General features: G+C 37.0%; 1 protein-coding gene across 1 annotated transcript in view; it reads left to right on the top strand.

Annotated features, from left to right (window-relative positions):
• Window positions 1–12,051, top strand: part of LOC150077868 (ER membrane protein complex subunit 2-A-like) — a 96,265-nt gene extending 84,214 nt beyond the window's left edge. The window contains exons 9-10 of the mRNA XM_090385529.1: window positions 11,354–11,454; window positions 11,792–12,051. Of these exons, the coding sequence (XP_090241655.1) occupies window positions 11,354–11,454; window positions 11,792–11,930 (240 nt within the window). The 3' untranslated portion in view covers window positions 11,931–12,051. The remainder of the gene's footprint in view (window positions 1–11,353; window positions 11,455–11,791) is intronic.
• Window positions 12,052–24,384: the final 12,333 nt, after the last annotated feature.

Raw genomic sequence — 24,384 nt, 5'->3', positions numbered from 1 at the left:
GAAGGATTTTGATGAATATGATGATAAGAAAGCTCCAAATTCTGATAGTATTTCTCCACTTGTTCTCAAAACCTTTGCCCCTGAACTTACTCCTGTTTTGTGTCGTTTTTTTTTTTTTCACTTTCTTATTCCAAAGGTGTTTTTTCTTCTTCTTGGAACTTTCCTCATATCCAGCCATTCCTAAAAAGGGTAACAAATCCCTTCCATCCAATTATCGTCCCACTGCGATTACTTCTACTCTTTCCAAAGTAATGTAGAAATCAATTAACCGCCAACTCTTAAACTATCTGGAAATGCTTCATCTGGTCAACAGTCACCAGTATGGATTCCGTCATTGTCATTTCACTGGTGATATTTTGTGGACAAATTCAATGGAAAAGTTTGGTGAAACTCAAGCCATTGCGCTTGACATTTCAAAGGCTTTTAATCGTGTTTGGCGTAAAGGTCTCCTAAATAAGCTTCCATTCTGTGGTTTTCCAGCTGTTCTTTGTAACAGGGTATCTGGTTTTCTCTCTGACCGATCACAGCGGCTGATGGTAGACTGCTCTCTGTCTTCTAACTTCTCTACTAATGCTGGTGTTCCCCAAGGTTCAGTTCTTTCTCCCACTCTTTTCCTCTTGTATATTGATGACCTTCTTCCATTGACCGGAAATCCTATCTATAGTTTTGGTGACGATAGCACATTGCATTCCACCTTCCAGTTTGAGAAATCTTTCCCACTCAAACAACTTCTCGAGTATCCACTGCCAAATCCTCAAATGCTAATCACCAGGTAATTCTCCAGTGGGGCAAAGAAAACTTAATTTCAATCCTTCTAAAACTCAGTCTTGCCTTATATCTCGCAAAAAGGATTCTTCTGCTCCTATGCTTATATTCAATAACGCTCCAATTTCTAGGCAAGATCTTGGGGATTACCCTGACTTCTAATCTGTCTTGGCACAAGCACATTACAAATATTGCTTCCTCTGCATCTGAAAAACAGTTTTATCTTTCGCTCTCGGCGTTACTTTTCTTCTAAACAGTTGTTGACTCTGTAGAAATCGCAAATCCGGCCTACCATGGAATATTTTCCCCACATCTGGGGGCGGTGTCCCCCAAAACCTTTCTCAGGCTTCTAGATTCAATTCAGAAGAGGGCAGTTAGGTTAATTAATGACTAATCTCTTACAACTCTCTGTCTCATAGACTTTGTTTCTGCTGCATGCCTTTTCTATAGATACTTCCACGGGCACTGTTTTTCTGAATTGGTTTCTATAATTCCCGCTCTCTCTTTCAAAGCAGTTCCAAACACGTGCCGCAACCAGTCAATATCCTTTTACTGTCCAACTTCAAACTCAAAGAATCAACTTTTCTTCTTCCTCATTTATTCATTCAACTTCTGTTTTCTGAACAACCTTCCTTCATACATATTTCCTGAAAATTACAATGTACAGAAGTTCAAGTCTAATGTCAACAAATATCTTCTTTTATCTTTTCAACTTTCAATCCATGCACGGTACTAAGTAATGTAGGTTCTAAAAAAAAGTACCTATACATAATAATGATCTTTGAGATCGAAAAAAAAAATTAGTATTGAAAACACATTTATTTAACATGATGTACTGTGATATAGTAAACTAATTATAAGGAATTGTGGGAGATATGGTTTCTTTCTTTGGCAGTTGTTTACTTTATATTTAATTTTATTTTACTTTATTGTTTATTATTAGTTATATTATGTAGTTTACAATACTATACCTATGTAAATATAACCAAAATAAATAAATAAATTATTATTTTTAGGCCACCCGTATAATTAAATTCATCTACCGTGTTGTCTTATGTCCTTGTATTCTATGGTAGATTTGTCTGTTTTGCAGGACGAAAAACCCCAGTTTCCGAGGAAAAACCTTGCTATCTACGCTTGAGACCGACTAACTCAGCGACGGAGTGAAAAAAGCCCATTAAAGTTTCTCGCGTCGTCAACGGGATTCGAACTCGGGCGTTTTCCACCCGGTGTGGGGAGGACGGTGACGCTGCTACTGTGCTACCCACGCAGACTATAAATCTAAGCAGATGCCATTACAGAATTTTTAGTGCGAACTCCCTGGAACACTTTCGCGAACCCCCAGGGGTACGCGAACCACCGGTTAGGAACCGCTGTAAGACGGTAAACCGTTGGTTCACATAGGGAAAGGGAAGCTTCCCCATCCCTTTCTCTTCCATTCGCAAAGACACCTGAAACGGATGATAGCAGCACTGCGAACACACAGCAAAAAATTCGCCCGACCAATCTTTCGCATATAAACAACTGACCACAACAACAAACAGTTTTGTTGTTGCGGTCAGTTGAAGCAGGTGGATATAGTGTCATTATGGTGTGAACCGATCGAGTATCGCAACAATTATTAAGATAAAGAAAGAATTGTTTATTATTATTATTATTATTAGCCATATGGTGCAAGGAAGCTTATGCTGCACCAGCCGAAAAAAAAAAAAAAATTCCCCGAGTTACCCTGAGAGAGAGAGAGAGAGAGAGAGAGAGAGAGAGAGAGAGAGAGAGAGAGAGAGAGAGTCAGAAGTAAAGTAGAAAGGAATCATCAAGAAAGAGAAGAATGATGATATCCAGTTCAGGACCCTGGGTTTGCCAAGCCTATACTCACCAGATGTGAGCCCCTGGATGGAGGGGTTAAGGAAACAACTCCTGTTTTAACCAAGAACAGTTCAGTATAGTTCACTATACGTTTAGCATTTCGTTTTATAAGGAACTCTATCTATTGGTGTTCATTATAGCGAATGTTCATAAACCGACAATTGCCTGTATTATATCAGCGTCGGACCAAGATATTTCGGCGCTCATTTATATATATATATATATATATATATATATATATATATATATATATATATATATATATATATATATATATATATATATAGAAGGAATTAATAGAAAATACGAAAAGATGGAGAAGTATTTAGCACAAGGTGCCGAGCCTAATAGAAGGAAAGTAAGTAAGAGAAAAGAATGAGAAATAAAAGAAAAAGAATGTTAAGTACCTAAAAAAAAAAAAAAAAAAAATGTAAAATTATAAATTATATAGAATTAAAGGCTGAATTAACAAAGCAGTCATATGTAGATGAGCTGAAAGGGAAAGAAGAAATTAATCAATGCTAAATAATAGTGAGTATCAAAATGAGGGTGGTAAATAGGAGAAAAAATAAATAAAAAAATTTTGATGCAAACTAAAAATCAGGGGACCACACCTGACCATGTACCAAATCACTGCGTTTCTATGCAAACTTATCTTAATGGAGGAAAGATTAAAACATAACATAAAGAAGGGAGGAGAAAATCATAAAACCTCCAAAAACAAATAGCCCAAACGCAGTGTATGTAATTAAATTAAATTAATTTGAACAAATTAAAGTGTAAATGCCTTATTTTATGTACATGGCTTAATAGTATAAAATGTAATGCAAATTCTGAATAGTCTAAAGGACTGAAAGTTTTTAAAAAAATGTTTTGAAAAAGACAAAAAAGTGAATTTATATATTATACATGCAATAAAAGCAATAAATGTGCCAAGCAGTGGTATAGAAATGGGAAATAATGCAGGGTAAGGGAGGGAAAAAGGTAATAAAATTGCTTTTATTACCTTTATTGCTTTTATTGCATGTATAATATTTCGATATTATAGCTGGATTTAGGGAATAATTTCGCAAAGCTTTTGACTCAGTCCCACATGAGCGGTTGCTTTATAAGCTGGAAGGGCAGGTTGGAATCACTGGGAAAATCCTTAGATGGATAGCAGGATGGCTTCAGGGCAGGAGGGAGAGGGTTGTGATAAATGGCTATTCCTCAGATTGAGTTGATGTAAGAAGTAGGGTTCCCCAAGGATCAGTATTAGGACCACTGTTGTTTTTAATTTTCATAAACGACATCGATGAAGGGATAGAGGGCGTGATGTCTAAATTTGCAGATGATGTTAAAATTGGTAGAGTAGTTGATGATTACTGTCAAGTTGAGCTTCTTTAGAGAGACCTAGATAGACTTCAGGAATGGTCAGAAAAATGGCAGCTATGCTTTAATCCAACAAAGTGTAAGGTATTACACCTAGGAAACAGTAATCCCAAAATAACTTATTCACTTGGTGGAATTCAACTGAACCCAATACTGGAGGAAAGGGACTTGGGTGTTACGATACGGTCAGACACGAAATTCTCTGAGCATTGTAAACAGAAAAATTGTAAACATTGTAAACAGGTTGCAAGGAAGGCCCATGGTGTCCTATCGATGATCTATCGAACTTTTGCAAGTAGAGATAGGGACGTGATAATCCCATTATATAAGGCTGTTGTTAGAGCACGCTTGGAATACTGCGTTCAAGTATGGAGACCGCACCTAAAGAAAGACATCGAGCTTCTTGAAAGGGTGCAAAGACGGTAACTCGCCTGGTGAGATCGGCAAAAAGGGCGTCCTTCTGAAGAAAGACTTCGAATATGTGTGTTGTCTAATTTGGAAACTAGACACCTTAGAGGAGATTTGATTGAGGTGTTTAAGGCTCTGAGAGGCATCAGTAAAATGAATGAGGAGGAAATTTTCAAGATTATAAATGATGCTAGAACTAGGGGACATAAATTCAAGTTACGGGGGGGAAATGTTTAGATTGGACTGCAGGAAGTTTTATTTTAGCCAGCGAGTTATAAATTACTGGAATAAGTTGCCTACATGGGTGGTAGAGGCTGACAGTTTGGGGAAATTCAAAGGTCATCTGGATAGTACCTTCGGGTTAGGGAAGCACATAGGATGATAGGTTTAATTTCCTTTTCTTTTATTAATTATTATTATTTATTTTTTTTTATCATTGTTTTATTTATTTATTTTTTTTTTTGGCTGGTGCAGCATAAGCCGTAGGCTTTCTTGCACCATGCGGCCATTATTAATACTAATACTAATAATACATAAATTCACTTTTTCGTCTTTTTCAAAACATTTTTTAAAAACTTTTCGTCCTTTAGACGATTCAGAATTTGCATTACATTTTTTACTGTTAAGCCATGTACATAAAATAAAGCATTAACACTTTAATTTGGTTAATTTAATTTAATTTAATTACATAACTGCGTTGGGGCTATCTTACTTATGTTTTTGGAGGTTTTATCTCCCCCCTCCCCTTTTATGTTATATTTTAATCTTTCCTCCATTAAGATAAGTTTGCATAGAAACGGAGTGATTTGGTACATGGTCAGGTGTGGTCCCCTGATGAAATGCCTGATCTATGTACCAATTTTATTTAGTTTGCATCCATTTTTTTTTTCTCCTATTTACCGTTTTACCACCCTCATTTTGATGCTCACTATTATTTAGCTTTGATTAATTTCTTCTTTCCCTTTCAGCTCATCTACATATGACTGGCTTGTTAATTCAGCCTTTAATTCTATATAATTTTATAATTTTACAATTTTTTTTTTTTTTTTAGGTTCTTAACATTCTTTTTCTTTTATTTCTCATTCTTTTCTCTTACTTACTTTCCTTCTATTAGGCTCGGCACCTTGTGTTAAATACTTCTCCATCTTTTTGTATTTTCTATTAATTCCTTTTAAATATATCATTATAATATTATTATAAATTCTAAATACTGTATATCATATATAATATATTGTGTATTACAAAGAAGGAGAGTAAAAATAAAGCAATAAAAAACAGATTAAAAATAATAAAAAAGTTGGCTAAAGGCCAATTTCCGCACAACTTTTTGTTAATATAAAGATGCTTGTTTACAATTTTAATCATAATCAATGCATTCATACTACAACGTATTGTTGTAGTATGAATTTATTGCATAATCAATGCAATAACTACAACGATTTAACTGACAACAAGAAACCATACGGTATATATAATTTAGAACTATGTATGATACACAGTCTGTTTTATCAAAGCATAGACTGATTAGCTACCTACCAGAAAGAGACCAAACAATGCTCTCATATTATGGCGATTAAGTTTTATAACTTGAGCAAAGTATGCGCTTAGAAGGGCATGGTGAGAGGAACAAAGGGTTGCTCTTGCGAAGAATGGCTTAAGTTCGTCAAATTGCAGAGTTTGGAGACTAGCACCTGCGAGGTGACCTGGCTGAGGTGTATAAGGCCTTGACGGGTTTTGCAAGCTCAATGCTGATGGGATTCTTCCTCTTGCTCAGATTACGAACCTGAGGGAGCATAAATTCAAGTTGAGGAAAGACAGTTGTAGAATAGATTGTGAATCAGAAATTTGCCTTTGGACAGCGGGTAGTTGATTGCTGGGATAAACTTCCATCTGTCGTTGTTTTTCCATACGCAATTTATTTCCAAGCTTCTCTAATCATTTTATACTAGTGCAGAATATTAAAACTTTTCCAAAAATCCTCCACTTTATTTTCATTGCATTCTTCATATCGTAACCTCGTAAAATGGGGGGGGGACCCCCTGTATATATTGAAGCATGGCAAATACTAGTCACGTGAATCCTAAATAATAAATTTAACTGGGCTCACTATTAAAACAACTTGAAAGGGGGTTGAAAATACTGCACATAAATGAAAAACGACAAAATTCATCCAGGATAGGGCATGATTCTAATCTTTTAACCTGCAAATTAAGTGATATCACAAAACTCTCGAAAATAATTGCACGAATATCTTTTGCAATTATTTTCGAGATTTGCTATGAAGATTTGATCGCCTTTACACATAATATAACACGTTATCATTGGTTATAATAAATTATAAATTTATAAATAATATTGTCGCATTATTGTAAAAACTTAGAAATTTTGGTATTATTATAATATTGATTACTTACAGTTAAAAAGTACAATTACAACAGATGTTCAATTATGGTGATATACTGCACTTCATATTTTCGACGCAGCCAAACAGGAAATTACAGACGATAAAAATAAATAAATAACAGAGACACCTAACGGGAAAAGATTATTGGCGTATATATTCGAGCAAGTAATTAACTCCACCTGCTTTTGTAAAGCATTTTTTACATTATGGATTTTAATTCTCTTTTAGCTGTTAAAATAAAACTACAGACAAGGTACTTTGAAACGAAGCATCACGAACAAATAAACTAGTGATAAACTTGTTTTTCTGCTGAATCAGCTCATGGCACAAAGCAGATCGTAGTGTTTTTCTGACCTTGCATTTCGAAAACAAGATTTCCAAACAAAATCATAAAGTTTTCGTCCACCCTTAGTACTTTGATAAGGCAAAAAATAGATATACAGAAGCGAGGTGCGCGAAACACAAGCTCTTAACAATAATGTAGCTAAATTAAAAGTGACAGCACGCCCCCCAGATGTCTGCGCATGCTGCCAATGAAAGACCAGAATGGAACGGTTTTCGTTCACAGAATACATAACATTTTTCCAGTGAACATCAACCCGTGAGGAGTACTAATCGTCTTTTCAAGACAGATTGATATCTATAGGCAAGTATAATATATGTTATTTAAATACATGAAGCTTACGATTGAACATTAATTTTTTTAAAATAGTAATAATATCCAACTCAAGTTATGTTGTGTTATATTGTCATATATTTATTATGTCGAGTCTATAAATCATCATTTTAAACAATTCTATTACTGCTAAAGTTGAAATATGGATAAAATTGTGTTTCATTTTGTGTCCTTGACTCCTGGATTAAAAATATATTGCTTTAAACGCCAAAATATTATTTACCGATTAGCTTCTAATGATTTTATCTTAAAGTTATAAAACAGTCCATCTGGTATCAAACGTAGTAGTATAGTAGTTCACCCCCGGGGGGCTCACATCTGGTGAGTATGGGCTTGGCACACTCAGGGTAACTCGGAAACTTTTTTTTTCCCTGATGCAGCATAAGCCTCAGGCTTCCTTGCACCATATGGCTATTAATAATAATAATAGCAGTATGGAAATGATTAATAAGATAAATGGTAAACAATTATAACATTGATTTCGAATGATTCTGTGAAACTTTTTTCCTTCGTCTCCGTTCTATTTGGGAGTGACGAAGAAACAAACACCCTTATGCATACTCACACAAATTTATATTTTCGACACCAAAAAAAAAAAAAAAAAAAAAACAAATACGGATCGCAAAGGGAGTCATTTAAAATTATTAGCAAGGTAATTTATTGCTTTGTATTGCAGTGACAAAATGTGCTTGTTTGATTAGTATAATATAGTAGTAACCTTAGGAGAGCATTTCATTTTATATTGAACATGATTTCGCTTAAATCATTAATCGTTGCTTCTCGATTGACATTTTCTCTCTGTCATTCACTCTTTTTTCAATCATTTCCCAATCATGCAGCTCCACCACTTAGCTGTTTCCTTTAATTACGAAAAGAACAATAAGGTAACTTGGTATTAACAAAATTTAAAGTTATTATTATGCTAAGAGGCTAACCACACGGGTAATGGACCGACCTTTAGATTTATATCAAATATATTGTTGGATTGCTGCAAAGTGATAACCTGAAGCCTTTCTGGAATTTTGTTAATAACATGAAAATTACACCCCAAATTTTTACTGTTCTCTCAAGAGCCTCTGCAGCAGTTGATGATGCAAAGGACCAACCTGACCCATTCGTAAACTTTAACCGTTCCTCCAACTGTTCAAACTATTATTCGGAAATAAATGACAGTAATCTCAGATTCAGTGGGTGCACTAACTCCGCACTGAAATATTATCTCAATTTCAGAACTTGACTTAAAAACGACAATCAAAAACGCGAAAGGCAATTTCGCTCCTGATCTCGATAGCGTCACTCCTTTATTTATTAATGAATGTGAGAATGAACTCATATTAACGCCTTCAGTTGCTTTATAACAAGTTTCTAGAATCTGAGAGATTCTCTGAAAATCTCACAAAAACATAAATGAATAAATAAAAAGATTACACCTGTCCTAAACTGGTGAAAAAGTTTTTGAAGAATGCAATAACATTAGAATAGATGTACTATATCAAACAAGGGACAATTAACCTTAATATAAAGTAAATCACTTATTAAACATATATTAAGGTTAATAAGTTATTTAAAATATTGATCAATGTTTTTTTAAACAGCCCTACTATATGAGTCTATGTTCACTATACGATCCTCAGCAATAAAGACATGACCAAAAGATTTAACAAAACCTTTCCGTTGGACAAATTCTTTGTTCACTGTTTACAAACATTAAATTCTCCCAGTAGTGGACTAGGAGTACATAAAATATCTTATTCAGAGTACTGAAAGCATTAAAACTATATTAATAAAATACAAAGTGTGATCAAAAAGATCGGGAATGAGCTAATATTTGGGATGGATCTCCTTCGAAATAATCTCCTTGACACTGTATACACCAATTCCAACGCTTTGCAACTGCTGAAAGCATTTTCCTGATAGGCTTCTTTTGGAGCTGCTAATAGTTCCTCTGTTGCGTGATGATTAATTTTCTCAGTCATTGCAAGATCTTTTACCTTACAAGAGGATTTTAAGCGCAGAAAAAACCCCCAAAATATCCGATGTTGAACCATAGTGATGAAGTGATTCGCAATAAATTCTTGAATGGAGAGTGCCGGAGCGTTGTCATGATGCAAGCTTCAATTCCCTGAAGACAACTTTTCCGGCCGTTTTCTCCAAACAACGTCATGCAGTCGCCACACAAGTATTTTGTAATAATTCAGGTTTAATGATTGACCGTGCGGAACAAATTTATAATAAACAATGTCCTGCAAGTCAGAAGGAAAAAAAAAGAAGATATTTTCACATTTTATCGAGATTGTCTTAATTTTGGGGGGGAGGGGGGTGGACTGTGGAGAACACTGAGTCTTTCATTGAGAGGACTGGGTCTTTGTTTCCTCACCACAGCCATATTTTCACAATTCGTCACCAGTAATGATTGGCTTTGTTGGGTAGTATAGTTAGTATAATCACCATCCTTCCCACAACGGGTAAAAAAGATCTGAGTTCGAGTCCCGTCGATGATGTGAAGAATTTTTATGGGCCTTTTTACAACTTGGCTGAGTTAGTCGATCTCAAGCGAGGGTAGCATCGTTTTTTTCTCCCCGGAAACTCGTGTTTTTCGTCCAGCAAACAACAAATTGATCACAGAAACCAATTTACAGACATGTTACATACGGCGCAATATGGCTCGACTCCTAATACCCTACAACAACCAACCTGTAAAGATGGAAGAAACAAAGTGTGTCAGCAACAGCAGCACGCTGACGAAGATTCTGACATGGAGAACTCACCGTTCTCTCTGATGATCAGTGAGGATCCGAGGCACAAACTAGGTCGAAACACATTTCACTAGACAAATCTAGTTTTAAAACTGACTGGCATGTCCCATAAGAAAAATTCACTAGCAATGTCGCGGATATTTAAACCTCGATCACTCCTGACAGGATCAAGAACAAGAGAGAGAGAGAGAGATTGAACCACAGGGTTTTGAAGTTGAAGCTGCTAACGAGAAAAATCCTAGACGGCAAGCGACTCTCTTTAGACTTTGCAAACCATGAGAACTAAAAAGTCTTCGAACGATACATAGCAACCCTCTCAGGGGCTCACATCTGGTGAGTATGGGCTTGACACACCCAGAGTCCTGAGCTGGATATCATCATTCTTTTCTTTCTTGGTGATTTCCTTCTATTTCTGACTCTCTCTCTCTCTCTCTCTCTCTCTCTCTCTCTCTCTCTCTCTATCTCTCTCTCTGTGTCAGGGATGACTCGGAATTTTTTTTTGTTTTTTGGCTGGTGCAGCAAAAGCCTCAGGCTTCCTTGCACCATATGGCTAATAATAATGATAATCTCCGAAAGCTGTTTTTAACATTTCGTGGGTTTTGTTTGTTGAATTTCTTTCTAATTTGAAACAAAGTTTGGTGCAATTAGCTGCTCAATGAAATCACTCATTTTAAAATACGACGAAGCACATAAAACATCCATTCAACGTGAGCTAATTCAGATTGACTGCAAATAAACATGCGTTTCTATGTCCAAATGATTTACCAAACATTCTGAGACAAGTCGCAACCGCTATGACGCCTCAATTTCAAGAGACCATCTCAGTCCCCGGACTTTTTTGATCACACCCGATAAATCCCCTTAAATTATCAAAATTACTTCGGTAGACGTGATTATCTTGATCTTTACAGTCTATGCGGTCTAATATCTCTTGAATTTTCCTGATTATTTATTTTTATAATAATTAACAAGTTTACATAGATAAAAATTAGTTTTGTGTTGCCAAATATTGGCAACACAATTTATTTATTGAATAAATAATAACAATAATTATTATTATGATAATTAAAGTTGGTAGTTAGGGTACTGAAATTTTGTATCTTGTAGGAAATCGTCATAATGCATTCCCGTTGCGTTTCCATTCTGCTGCTGTTTTTAATAAGTGCATCCAACGGTGTTTTATCGTATTCCGTACGAATGTGCATTAAGTAAGTAAAAATTTTTAAAAAGATAATATCATGATCAATAAATTTTAAACAAAAGTGTGCATGATAATGCTTATTAAGAAAATGAATACCAGGTCGAGTCATCTTTACGTATTCAACCAGTAACCCTTTACCACAACTCATCCTGCCCCACCTAAGTCTAATGCAGTTTCTTTCAGTAAGAGTGGTGTCCCATTACTTTTCTATGCGGTTTTGATACCTCCTAAAACTCGAAGTTTAGGAGGTTTATTGTATTTTGTATAATAGAGAGATTAAACAGAAAGATTTTTTAATCACTGTTATAATACAAGATATACAGCAGAACTTGTTATTATTTCAGGAACTGTGGACAATGCAAGTATATGTTTGGAGAGTACTTTCTTGGCCAGAGATGTGCTGAAGAATGTATAAGAACAGAAGGACTTCTAACGCCTGATTGTAATGTTCCCAAGACAATCATGAAGTACCTAGCTAACTAGCTATTATGTATTATTATTTTATTTTTTTATTTATTTTTACGAAAAGAAAACGAATATTAGTCTTGCTAAGTGTATTCTTCCTGTTATCATAGAAGAGATCAATTATCGTAGAAGAGATCAATTATTCAAGCATCCCATTACCTCAATTGTATCCTCTGGTTTTCCATTTCGTACCAAGGATATTATTTTCTTCATAGGCTTTTACGATCATACTTCGTGTATCTGTTATGCACTGAACTGCATAATATGATCTTAATAAAGGAACATTGTGCATCTTATTGAAATTTATTTTATGAGAGCTTTCTAACAAAACTAACCATCATCAATAAAGGACAAAACTATCTATAGTCAAAATACACATCTTAATTTAAACTAAAAATTCAGCAATACATGTAAACCTCGTGTCTGCTTGTTTGCATCAGCAGGGTGTTTTCCAGCGAGAAAGAAATTATATTAATTTTCTAATCTCTAGCATTAATCAGTTTTCACAGTCTCATTCTAAACTTGCAAATTATAGATTCAGCTGATATGTTAAAGATCTAATTGCATTTCCTTCATTACTTCCAACATTGTTTCTATCTCGTCAAATATTCCATAGTCTATATTTTAGCAAATGCAAAAAATAATGAAACTCTTGTGGTATCTTATTTCATTGAAGGGGTGCCGTCATCTTTGTGAGAGATCCAGATCCACAATCTGTGAAGATCACGAGGCTATAAATTGATTGATGGGAAACTGGGAGGAAGATTTGGAATAAAATTGCCAGAAAGGGAAGGGAAAAACAAGATACAATTTGTAAACACTAGTTTTTTATTTATTTTTTAGAATATTAAATCTTTATTGCTTCATGGAGTATATACAAACAATCAACTACCCATCCGCATATGAAAACAGCTAAGACAGGATAAATAAATTTTAATGATTAACTGAAATATTCTAATATCTATCAGAGATAAATAAATAATTTTATATATATATATATATATATATATATATATATATATATATATATATATATATTAAGACGAAGTTATTTATTTAAATTATAAACAGTATGAGTCAGTAAATACTGTATTTTTGACTGTGATTACAACTTTTCGATGTCATGCCACCACATATCCCTTTTCTATATATTCGAATATAATATACTGTCTCAGGGATCGGAAGAGAGGGAATATGCCCCCTTCCCCTTTAACCAAAAATTCGAAATTAAAGAAAATGAAGGAAAGGAGGCGTTCTAAAAAAAAAGCAACTCAAAAACCTGGTCGCCATGCCTCCCCCCCAGTACGATGATACCTGGATGGTCGCCATGCCCCCCCCCCCCCTTATGATGATACCTGGATACGCCACTACTGTCTAATATTCTGTGTCTGAGAGCCGTATGTGTTTAAAATGGCTGTTGGTTGTCATGTATTAAAAGTTTCCTTTTAATGCTAAATTGGGCAGAATATTTCTCATAGAGTGGGAATCGGGCACGTGCCGTACCCCTATTATGACGTACGACAAACACATGGCATGTCTCGCGTGCCACCAATCAGTTCCTGTGACGGAAGAATGTAATTTTGGCGTCATTATGTAGCTCAGAGAGACAGCTACGACAAGTACTAGGACCTGTTCTTAGGATAAGTGCACTAAAATCACACCTTTTAAAGCAGTAGGATTTAGTTTTGGAAAAAAAAAAACTCCAATAAAAAGAGAAGCAATTAGTTTGGTACGCAATTACGTCGTATCGAAGTTAATTTTGTTGTCACAGAAATTTTTCAAGGAAGTTTCTTCAGAATAGTTCAAGTAGTTGATTCTGAAAGTGTGCAAGGAGAAATGGGGGGGGGAAAACTTTTAAAATATTAATTTTAACTTACTCTGTGAGTCAAATAAAAAAAAACAAAACACCAAATAAATTTAAAATTACTCTCGATATTTCAAAAAATACAAGGTGACCCAAATTAAACTTGCATTGCAAACACGTGAAGGAGTAAAGAGTGAACGAATTGGACAACATCTAGTGAACTCATTGTGGACAATGCAGAAGCAATTCCAAAAATAAATAAATAAAATTAAATTAAATTATCGCCAGGAGGCAGTATTTGTTTAGCTATAATAAATTTACATACTTGCATAATGTCTTGTGAACATTATCAGTACAGATTCAGGATTGCTATATCAGCTAAGAAAGGAAAAGTCTACATTTAAAATGTGCATTTTAACTAAAAGGCAATGCATTTCTTGTGATACCCTTTTTATCAAAACCACAGCAATGTAATTAAGGCATTGTAAGAATATTTGCATATGAAGACATTACGAAGAGGACCAGTTTCTGTTAATGCATTAGACACATGATTGACAAATTTGAAGCTACACTTGGACGAGTTTATAGATCTACCAAGGTCATCGTTGATGCCAATGTTGCTTTGGCATTAAAGGAGCAAGTGGAGTAAGATGCACACGGAAGCAGCAGTTTGTTGAGTATGCAAAGACTGAATGTACAAAGACTGTTCGTTAAATACTGAAAAACATCGTTTGGTACTGTTCATACAAGGTAATTTGCAATCATCAGCTGTTACCTCTAACCCCAGAGGCTCATATCTGGTGATCTGGATATCATCATTCTTCTCTTTCTTGGTGATTCCCTTTTCTATTAATTTGTTTACTTGCTATTATTCCATTACTTCTGGTAATGTGTATGTTAAGCGCCAAAGCAATGAAGGCTGCAGTATTTTTATTTATTTATTTATTTATTATTATTATTATTATATTATTTCTCCCTGATTGGGGGGTTCCACCTCGTGACAGGTATTGCTACCAAGTACACAGGGTGGTGGTTGTTACGTCTGGTGTTATTGTTGGTCGAGGAACTCTCTACAGGTGTTCAGGGTTTTCTGCTGTTGCCAGTGTTGGGTATCGCTATGTGAATCAGATAGGTAGCCTTTTCCTTCTTGTCCACAAGAGTTATGTCTGGTCTGTTGTGCGGGATTGTCCTATCCGTTATTATGGCGCGGTCCCAGTACAGCTTATGGGTTCGGTCTGTAGTACTGCCCGGTGTTCGTACTTGTAGTACGGTGGACACTTTCTTCGATCAACTGGTATTTCCTTGCTAGTTTCTGATGTATTATCCTGACCTGGTCGTGTCTATAGGTGTACTCAGTCTGGGTGATAACCTTGCATCTCGCAGTGATGTGTTGGATCATTTCTGAGGCCAGGTGGCATTGTCGACATGTGTCATCGGACACTCCGGGCTCCTTGGCGTTGGGTTTTCTATAGTTTCTGGTGTTGATTGCCTGGTCTTGGATGGTGAGCATGAATCCTTCAGTCTCGGTGAACAGCGCCCTGCTCGTGAGCCATGCATTGGAAGCAATTTTATCTGTGTGATCTTGACAGAGATCATTGTAGTGTCTGCCATGGAGTGTCTTCTCTGCTCATCTTTCTAGCTTCGTTTGTGTCTCTTGGCTGGAAGGGAACTCCTCGCTTAGGTTGAGTGGGGTATTTCACTTGTCTATCTTCCTTATTGCCTGCTGGAGTGCTGCTGTGTGTTTCTGTAAGTAATCCTTCAGGTTAGCAATTGCTGTCTTCTGTTGTTCGATGAGATCTATCAGGCGCCTTCCTCTTTCTTTCCGGGAAATTGTCAGTCTCTCCACGGCTGATTTCGGGTGGTGTTGGCGGCTCTTAGTCATCATTGTCCTTGTCTTTCTCATGATATTCTCCAGCTCGTTGTTAGTCCAATCTATGACCCGAAGGAGTATGTTAGCACTGGGACTGCATAGGTGTTTATGGCTTTAACTGTGTTCCCTCCGTTCAGCTTTGCTTTCAACAGGCTTCTGAGTCTCTGATGATATTTTTCCGTCAGGCAGGCCTTAATTTCATTGTGCTGTAACTGCTGAGCCTGCTCATCCCCAAGTATTCGTAGGCCTCTCCCTCTGCCATGGCTTCGATCTCTTTACCACTCTGCAGCTGGTAGTTTCAGTTGACTAATTTCCCTGGTGCAATCCATGGGTCTTGCATTTGTCTACACCAAATTCCATCCTAATATCATTGCTGAATTCTTAGCTGATCTGGAATGATTGCTGGAGCTGCTTCTCGGTTCCCTCATAGAGCTTGATGTAATCCATCATACATCAAGTGGGTGAGGGTGTACAGGCTCTTCCTTCCTTCTTTGAGGTTATATCCATACTTGCTACTGTTGAGCATGGTGGATAGCAGGTTAAGTGCTAGAGAGAATCTCCCTGAAAGATTCTTCTCCTGATGGGGATTGGCCTGGTTCTGATGTTTTTGACCTTAATGGTGGTTCTCCATTTCGTCATCGTTTCTCCTAGGAAGTTTATCACTATCGGATTGACTTTGTAGATGTTCAGCACCTCTATTAGCCACCTATGAGGCACGGAGTCGAAGGTCATGCGGTAATCGATGTAGGCTGTGTACATGTTGCGGCGATTCTTGTAGGCTTGCTCCATAACCGCGGCATCTATGGTTAATTGCTCCGTCCATCCTTTGTTCAGTTGCTTGACTCCATTCTGCTGTTGGGCCATTATGTTCTGGCTCTCCAAGTGGTCTGATATCTTCCTGGTTATGCAGCTGGTCAGGATCTTGTACATTGTTGGAAGGCAAGTGATTGGCCTGTATTTTGCAGGGTTTCTTGTTTCTTTGTCTTTAGGCTTAAGATATGCGATTCCTTGAGTGAGAAACTTAGGGACTGTCTTTGGGTGCCTTATCAATTCAGGAAGTACACGAAACTAAGACAGGAGATCAAAGAGATGTGGCATATACAACAAGTAACGACCATCCCGATCATCGTGTCAGCCACCAGTATGGTGTCACAGACCCTACACAGCAGCGTAGCAGCAATAGGTCTCCCAGAGAACACCTACAAGGAAGTTGCAATCCTGAACACCTGTAGGATAGTCAGAGAGTTTCTCGACCAACAGTAACACCAGACATTACAACCACCCTGTGTACTTGGTAGCAGTACCCGTCACGGAGGGGAATCCCCCAATCGGGGAAAAATAATATAAGAGCAATAATAACGTACAAGTTAGTGCATTTGCATCACATCTGTACACAGCCAACTACATAAGTAGTTATAAATTGGCATCATTAAGTATATCTCATATTGTGAATGCCTTCACAACGAATTGCCATGATATTGCACTACCTCGAATAAGTAACGCTTCACCATAGGAGAAGACTATTGTTACTTATTCTCAGCGGATAATAATAAATAAAAGAGCAATAATAATAATCTTGTTGAAATGACTTGCACATCCCCCCTATCTTAGTCCCTATAACTTGCGGCTATGGAGGTAATTGAGGAATGTCTGTTAAGCTGTACCACACACACACACACAGTGTGATGGCTATCATTTCCCTATGACACTGGGAAGTCCATAAATTCTAATCTTCAATTTTCAACAATTGTCTTTGCGTTTTAAATTATCGTTTTATTTGAAAAATTGGTGGCAGCATTAAATAACATAACTTCAATTATTATTTTTTTTTCTTTCTGATCTGTGAGCTGTAAAATTTGATAACAAAAATCATGCCAGTTAAGACTGAAGTTGAAGATTGAAAAGTTGGCAACGGCCATTGGTCTGTGGGTAGTTAACATAGCGCTTAATTAACGATGGACAGCGCGAATACAATTCTAATCGTGTGTATCTTCGAACAGGCATGCTACCATGAGGTTCGGGTCGACTGTGGTTATTTATTTCATATTGAAATATTATAATTCACTTTAATATACATTACCAGAAAAGTTTAGAATTCAGGCATAGCATTGAATGAGTGGCAAAGTACAAAATACTCGTAAACGTTTTCATATTATATTTACAGTAGTACTTTTAACAGATATGTATTTATTTTAACAGCAAGATGCGGGAGAGGGTAGCAATTCCCCCACATGCACATGTGTAAATACTGATTCGCTTCAATTGTCCTTTCATATCTCTTCCGATTCGTTTATAGGAAGATATGGAGGCGGGAGGAGAGTAGTAATATAATAAATTACATTATGTACGTTAATATATAAATATTTGTTACACTGTAGCAATAATGAAACCCTTGTGTCATGTTATTTCATTAAAGGGCGTTGGCAACACTGAGCATATCTACTGCCACCTCTGCTAAGTAGACAGCATAGCACTCCACTATATTCATATATGAGGGCTAGAGATGATATCGGAGATTCTATTTGAAGTGCTACATCACTCTCCATATTCAGACTTAGCAGCAAAAATATTTTCACCTAGAAAAGGTGAAAGCACCTTCGAGTATCCCTTTCAGTATCTAGAAAGGATAATGAAAGAGGTATTTGATGGAGTCACTTTTCGAATGACGAAAATGTCAAGATCGCTCTGAGACCAGCCGAAAGAATTATTCCTTTGGTAGTAATATTCATTTGTTGGGCACTGAATGGAGTGTGTGTAACCAGCAATCTACGGGACTCGAAACTATCCCAAAGTCAATTTAATTTAATGATTACAGCGGAAGACCTTGTAATGATTTACTTCTACCTTATATGTACCCCACTCCCAAACATGAAAGTTGGATGTGCTCCCTTGTTCGATATTCTATCTCTCTTTGGGGGTGGGGGAGAATCTATGTTGTACTCCTCTATAGACACTGAAGGAAAATTGTTTATTTTTCCATTATTATATTCAATAATTTTAAAACTGAACATTTTAAAGAAACTAGACTCCACATAAATGGTTTTTACATTGTTTTATTTTGTTTTAAGTGATATTTAATGATTTATGACACTAGCTCATTTCACAAAAGAGGCATTTTTTATAATTAAAATTAATTCACATATTTATAATATCTAGACATTGTTTCTTGGGAACAGTTCCTCACTAAACCACAGATTCTTATTTTATCTAATTAAACATGTTTACACTCCACATTATTATTCCATGATATTCCATGGAAACACATATTTTCTCAACTATTGATTATTTAAAATGGAAAACAGGATCACTGCTAACCTAACGTTTTTCTGTATAACACAATATTCCTTTTCATGGAAGATAATATCTAAAAAAAGTTACTGTACACGATGAAAAGAATGGGATTACTTGAAATTATATATTTAGGCTTATGAGATATGATAAGAAAAATTACACCAGTTACAATTATGATCAAATTTCTCATTCACTCTAGTTTGTTGAGAAATGGAGCGATAGTGTTTATATCATTACAATCAGGAATCAAGATACCTCCATATTGAACACAGGTGTCCGCGCACTGCTGACCTTCAAAAAACACTCCATAAGTCCATTTACACTGGGCACAATTTTTGATGCACAACCTCACTAAACTGTAGGCTTCCACAGACATGTTGCCATAGTAACAAGCGAAAATCACAAAAAAACACAAATGCATTGTCTTGAAGCCCTGAAAGGTAAAAATTATAGGTTGAAAAATAATCAATATTTCTTTTTTGTTTTTAGAAGAAACTTCATATCTCGTCTAATTAAATAAGTTTCGCTGATTGAAACCAACACATTTATCTTTATCCCTTCCCCAATCAATCATTCGATTATATTATCATAAGAGTTTTATATGATTAGAATATATATTGCAAGATAAGTTAGTAAATAAGATTAATTTTAACTTTTTATAAACATATATGACCATTAATATGTTTATAATTGACGTAACCCGTGAGAAACGATTGCTGAAGTGTAGGGGATGAAAATCGGTCGCAGTAGACCAGTTGTGTTGTTGTGGCGGACCCCAGGATTTCCCCCATAAGCCACTATTGTACTTCTGGTGTTGAAGCTTACGCCAAAACCAGCCATTTGTATGTAGTGTGTTGGGCGTGTAAGTGTTATGATGTGTTCTGTTGTTATGTTTTCGGTCGATGCCTGGCTCTTAGCAGGTTAGAAGCAGTAGCACCTAGTCACTACGTCCCACCCCCATCCCCGCCACGTGGAGGCGGTCAGGATCTACTATCTCCTGCTGGGGAAGCCCAGGGCATAAGACCTGAGAGTGCCCGAAAAAGAATGAAGCGGAAAAGGAGAAATACAGAGGGAGAAGTTTGGGAACTAGGGAGGTAAATGGATAGAATAGAGCAGGATCAACAGAGGCACCCTCCAATAATTAGAAGTGAAAAGAAGTAAAGCAAGAATAAAGTAGGAAAAAAAAAGTGGACTAACTTCTCTAACCATAGGAAAATCCCATCCGAGTAACTCGGATCAGCAAAACTTCTTAATTTACAGTTTGCCTAACCCCTTGTAGGCAGAACTTCTTCAGTTGTTGAAGAAATAATTGATCTCCTAACAAAAACACAGTGAAAGTAAATTCCACGAATTCTGAAAAGCTCCACAGAAAGACACTATGTGCAATATATAAAATATCCTCTTATTCAGGAACACAGCAGAATTATATACTATGTACAGATACGTCCAATGTAATGCCAGGAAAATGTCATAACCTAGCCCAATAAATAAAAGGTTTCAGGGTTAACGCAAAAGTAATATACATGTCCAAGAGAGGTCCAAATCCTAGATGAGATCACATTGGGCAGGGTTCTAAATTATGAAGTTTTAAATAGTTCTTGCCTAAATACGAATTCTAAGAGAGCCCAAAAAAGTCTAAGATTATCATCCAAGACAGTTAATAGCAGAGTTCTCTAATATGAAAGGTCTCTAATATGAAATGTCACAGTGATATTCACTCACAAAGAAAATTAATTCCAAAAACGCTAAAAGGCAAATAGTATCTCGATGAGAAAGCAAAATTCCTTATGCAGTAAATACCTATTCTGCTGAAAACAATTCCACATCAAGTACAAGTCTATTATAAAATCCAGGAAAGTGTAGCCCTTAATGATACACTGCTGTGCAAAACTTAAGGACCAACACTATTTCTAAAAGTTACAACCACCCACAAAATCTTTACTTAATGTACTCTTTACTGATGAGAGTAGATTCAGTCACAGCAGCGATTCTGGACGTCAGCTAATCTGGCGTATCACCCCCATAAAATCACTGAAAGGGATCTTTATGGCGGTTGAGGTGTTCTCGTCTGGGGAGGCCTTATCTTGGATGGACGTACACAACTACAGATACTGGAAGGCGGTACTGTAACCGGTGCACGCTACTATACTGAGGTAATCCTTCCCCATGTGCTTCTGTTCCGAGGTGCCATTGGCGCCGAGTTCGTGTTTATGGATGATAACGCCACACCCCATCGCACTGCAGCTGTGATATGCTTTTGGAAAGTGAGGACATCGTTCGTATGGATTGGCCTGCCCGTTTCCTTCGATCTAAATCCCATCGAACACATATGGGATGCACATCTACCAGAAAATGTTTCCCAGCTGAAGATGGCGCTGACAGAGGAATGGATGATGTTACCGCAAGAACTTATCAAAAACATTGTTCTAAGTAAGAACAGGCGGTGCAAAGCCTGCATCGATATTAGGGGTGGCCACATATCCTACTGAGGACCACCTCTTCCCTTTGTTCCATCTTTGGCAGTGATGCATTTGTATCACGGCAGCCAGTGCTATGTTGCCATTTTTGAATAAAGTCCCTCTGTACCGTTTTGTTTCCGTTGTTGTGTCGGTGTTGTTTCCTTCATCATTTCTGTACCTCAAGAGGCTCCTTTGGTATGCTTTTCCCATATCCAGGCCACTCCTATGAGAAGCTATAGGTGAAAACCTGACTGGTCCTTAAATTTTGCACACCAGTGTACTAATCAGATGTAACTATAGAATCTAATAAAAGATGAAAGATATTTCTTTCCTAATCCAATAATGGATCCAAGAAATCACATGCACAGCAAAACTACCTAATTTCGTTTCTTCTTTTAAATGCATGAGAAGCAAACATATTCAAATCATTAATAGCTGTCTGAGATTCAACCAGAATTTTACTGTTGCTGGAGTCTAAGTTAGGAACTACGATAAGTAGGTGACGTCGAAAATCGATATAATAATGATATTGATGAAGAATATGGTTAACAGTTTCATCCTGGCCACACAAACAAGATGTTATTAGTGAAAGTCCCAGTTTGTGAAGTTTAGTATTTATACTTCCATGTCCAGTTAATATAAACTTACCATATAAGCCTGGCGAAAACCTCATTAACTCCTTCTATTTAATTTCCCTTGCTACAGGCAGAAAGTGCCTTGTGACTGCACCAATATCAGATGAAGGCCACTCCTGCTGCCATTTTGCAATAAAAATTTGCCTTAATCTTGTCTTCTCAGTCTTAATGAGAGCACTTAGATCTAATTGGATGTCATCATAGGTCAATGGTATTTTCTTCATTAGGTGATACTTAAGGTAGCGGTACTGAACTTCAAAATGGACAGGTAGTTTAAGCAAAACCCGAAGAGCCATGGTGGAAGTAGTTTGACAAGCTCTTGACATGGTGAGGAGGGCAGCCCTCTGTGCTTGTAACAGTTGTTTTACTACAGCAACTTTATTGGCTTTAAAGCCCCATGCACCAGCTCCATAAGAAATTATCGACAAAAACACACAATTATAGTGAAGTCGTAAGGTCTGACCTCTAAGACCCTAATCTTGTCTTGTTATCTGTTTAATTCGGTTCAGGAACAATTTAGACTTTTCTTTAACATACTGAACATGTGGTAGAAAACTGAGAGCATCATCAATATAAATGCCTAAGTATTTGGTCTTCGATAAGTACTTTACCTGAGACGTCTTTGTAATAGAAACCTGCAATTTATGTGTTGAAGAGCAGTTGGAGAGGTCCAACAGCATAACATTTGCTGATTCTTCAAGGCTTTTCCTAGAATTACCCTGGATTAATATTGTAAGATCGTCAGCGTATGCGATCATATAAATAGCTGGAAAACTCTTAACCAACCAGGAATCAAAAACCAGATTCCAGCACAAGGGACCAAGAATTGACCCTTGTGGACATCCTCTTGTAACTCTGCAAGAGACCTTCTCCAGTCCAGATTTTACAGGAATGGTACGATCAGAAAAATAGCTCTTTAAAAGCTTATACCGTATATAAGTATGGACATTTCGGCCTCCCAGAACCTCGTCAGGGCACCGTGCCACCAAAGGCCCCTTTGAAGTCCACAAAGAGGCTGAGCAAATACTTGGAATCTGTTTCTGCCTAAATAGCTAGAAGTGCTAATGCAGTTCAACATGACTAATGCAAAAAAACTATTATATTTAAGCCACCCGAATAATTAAATTCATCTGCCATGCTGTGTCTTATGATTGTTAATTGCGTGTGTTCTATGGTCGATTTGTTTGTTTGCTGAACGACAAACCCCAGTTTCTGGGGAAAAAACCTTGCTATCTATGCCTGAGACCGATTAACTCATCTACGGAGTGAAAAAAGCCCATTAAAGTTCCTCGCGTCATCAACGGGATTCGAACCGGGCCTTTTCCACCCGGTATGGGGAGGACGGTGACGATACCACTGTGATACCGCGCAGACAAACATCACTAATGCAGTTCAACATGCTAATTAATTTTTTTCAGAAGGAGTAAAACATCAGTTAGCGAATGTTAGTAATTCAATCAGACAATGCTCTCCGCCATATTGCCAGACCTGCGTTTGAATACATCCAAAAGTTGAAATTTGAGACTATATCCTGATCTTTGCCTTCTGATATTTGCATGATTAGTCCACTTAAAGATGCACTTCGAAGTTCAAGAATGATGCAAAAGCCCAATATGCAGTGCATAATTATCTACTTTTTATCACACAGTTTCCCTTCTGCTGGAATCAACAACTTTTGTCGTTGGAATATACGTATCCTATACACTTTCCAGTGATGTCCCAATATATATTAGGACACTTCACTGCTGAAAAGTGATGTACTTCTTTTAAGTACTGCCAGGAGATGGCAGTACTTAAAAGAAGAATAAGAAAGGCATGCACACTCGATAACAAATAGATTGAATAGAATGGGATGAAAAAATGACCCACATCCCTTCACAGGAGGAGTGATAAGTTGTTTTACATTGCGACGTGTTCATTAGGCGGACAACAGGAAGAGTGGTATATCCAATATCAACTGTTGAAAACATCGTACACTAGCGGAAGCAGAAAATACGTGGCCAATCTCCCTGATCAGGCAAACCACAATTAATAACCCCCTGGAGCATGCCAGCAAGTGAAACGGATAGGGAGAGCACATCGCAAAGTTATTCTTAATATGCTGACTCGAGATACAGTTTGCAGAACTGGAAGTAGTGCAGGACCAAAAATCTTATGAGCAGCTGCACTACGATAGTAACCCATCGTATGAAGTCTGCGCATGTCACCGCCTGTCCTTGTGCAAGGAACAGAAGCAACGGAAAAAAGTAGGAGTGGAATGTAATGTGGTGTGACGAATTACTCTACAGTGTCTAAGTCCTCACGGTAGCACAGTGGTTATAATCACTGTCATCCTCGCACCGGATGGGAAAGACCCTTGTTCAAATCCCATCGATGATGCGACAAAACGTTTTAGGCTTTTTCACACCCTAGA

The sequence above is a fragment of the Mastigoproctus giganteus genome, chromosome 11 (genome assembly GCF_048544385.1).
Source record: "Mastigoproctus giganteus isolate SK-2022 chromosome 11, ASM4854438v1, whole genome shotgun sequence".
In the NCBI taxonomy this organism is placed as follows: domain Eukaryota; kingdom Metazoa; phylum Arthropoda; class Arachnida; order Uropygi; family Thelyphonidae; genus Mastigoproctus; species Mastigoproctus giganteus.
This window is presented reverse-complemented; position numbering and strand designations above follow the sequence as displayed.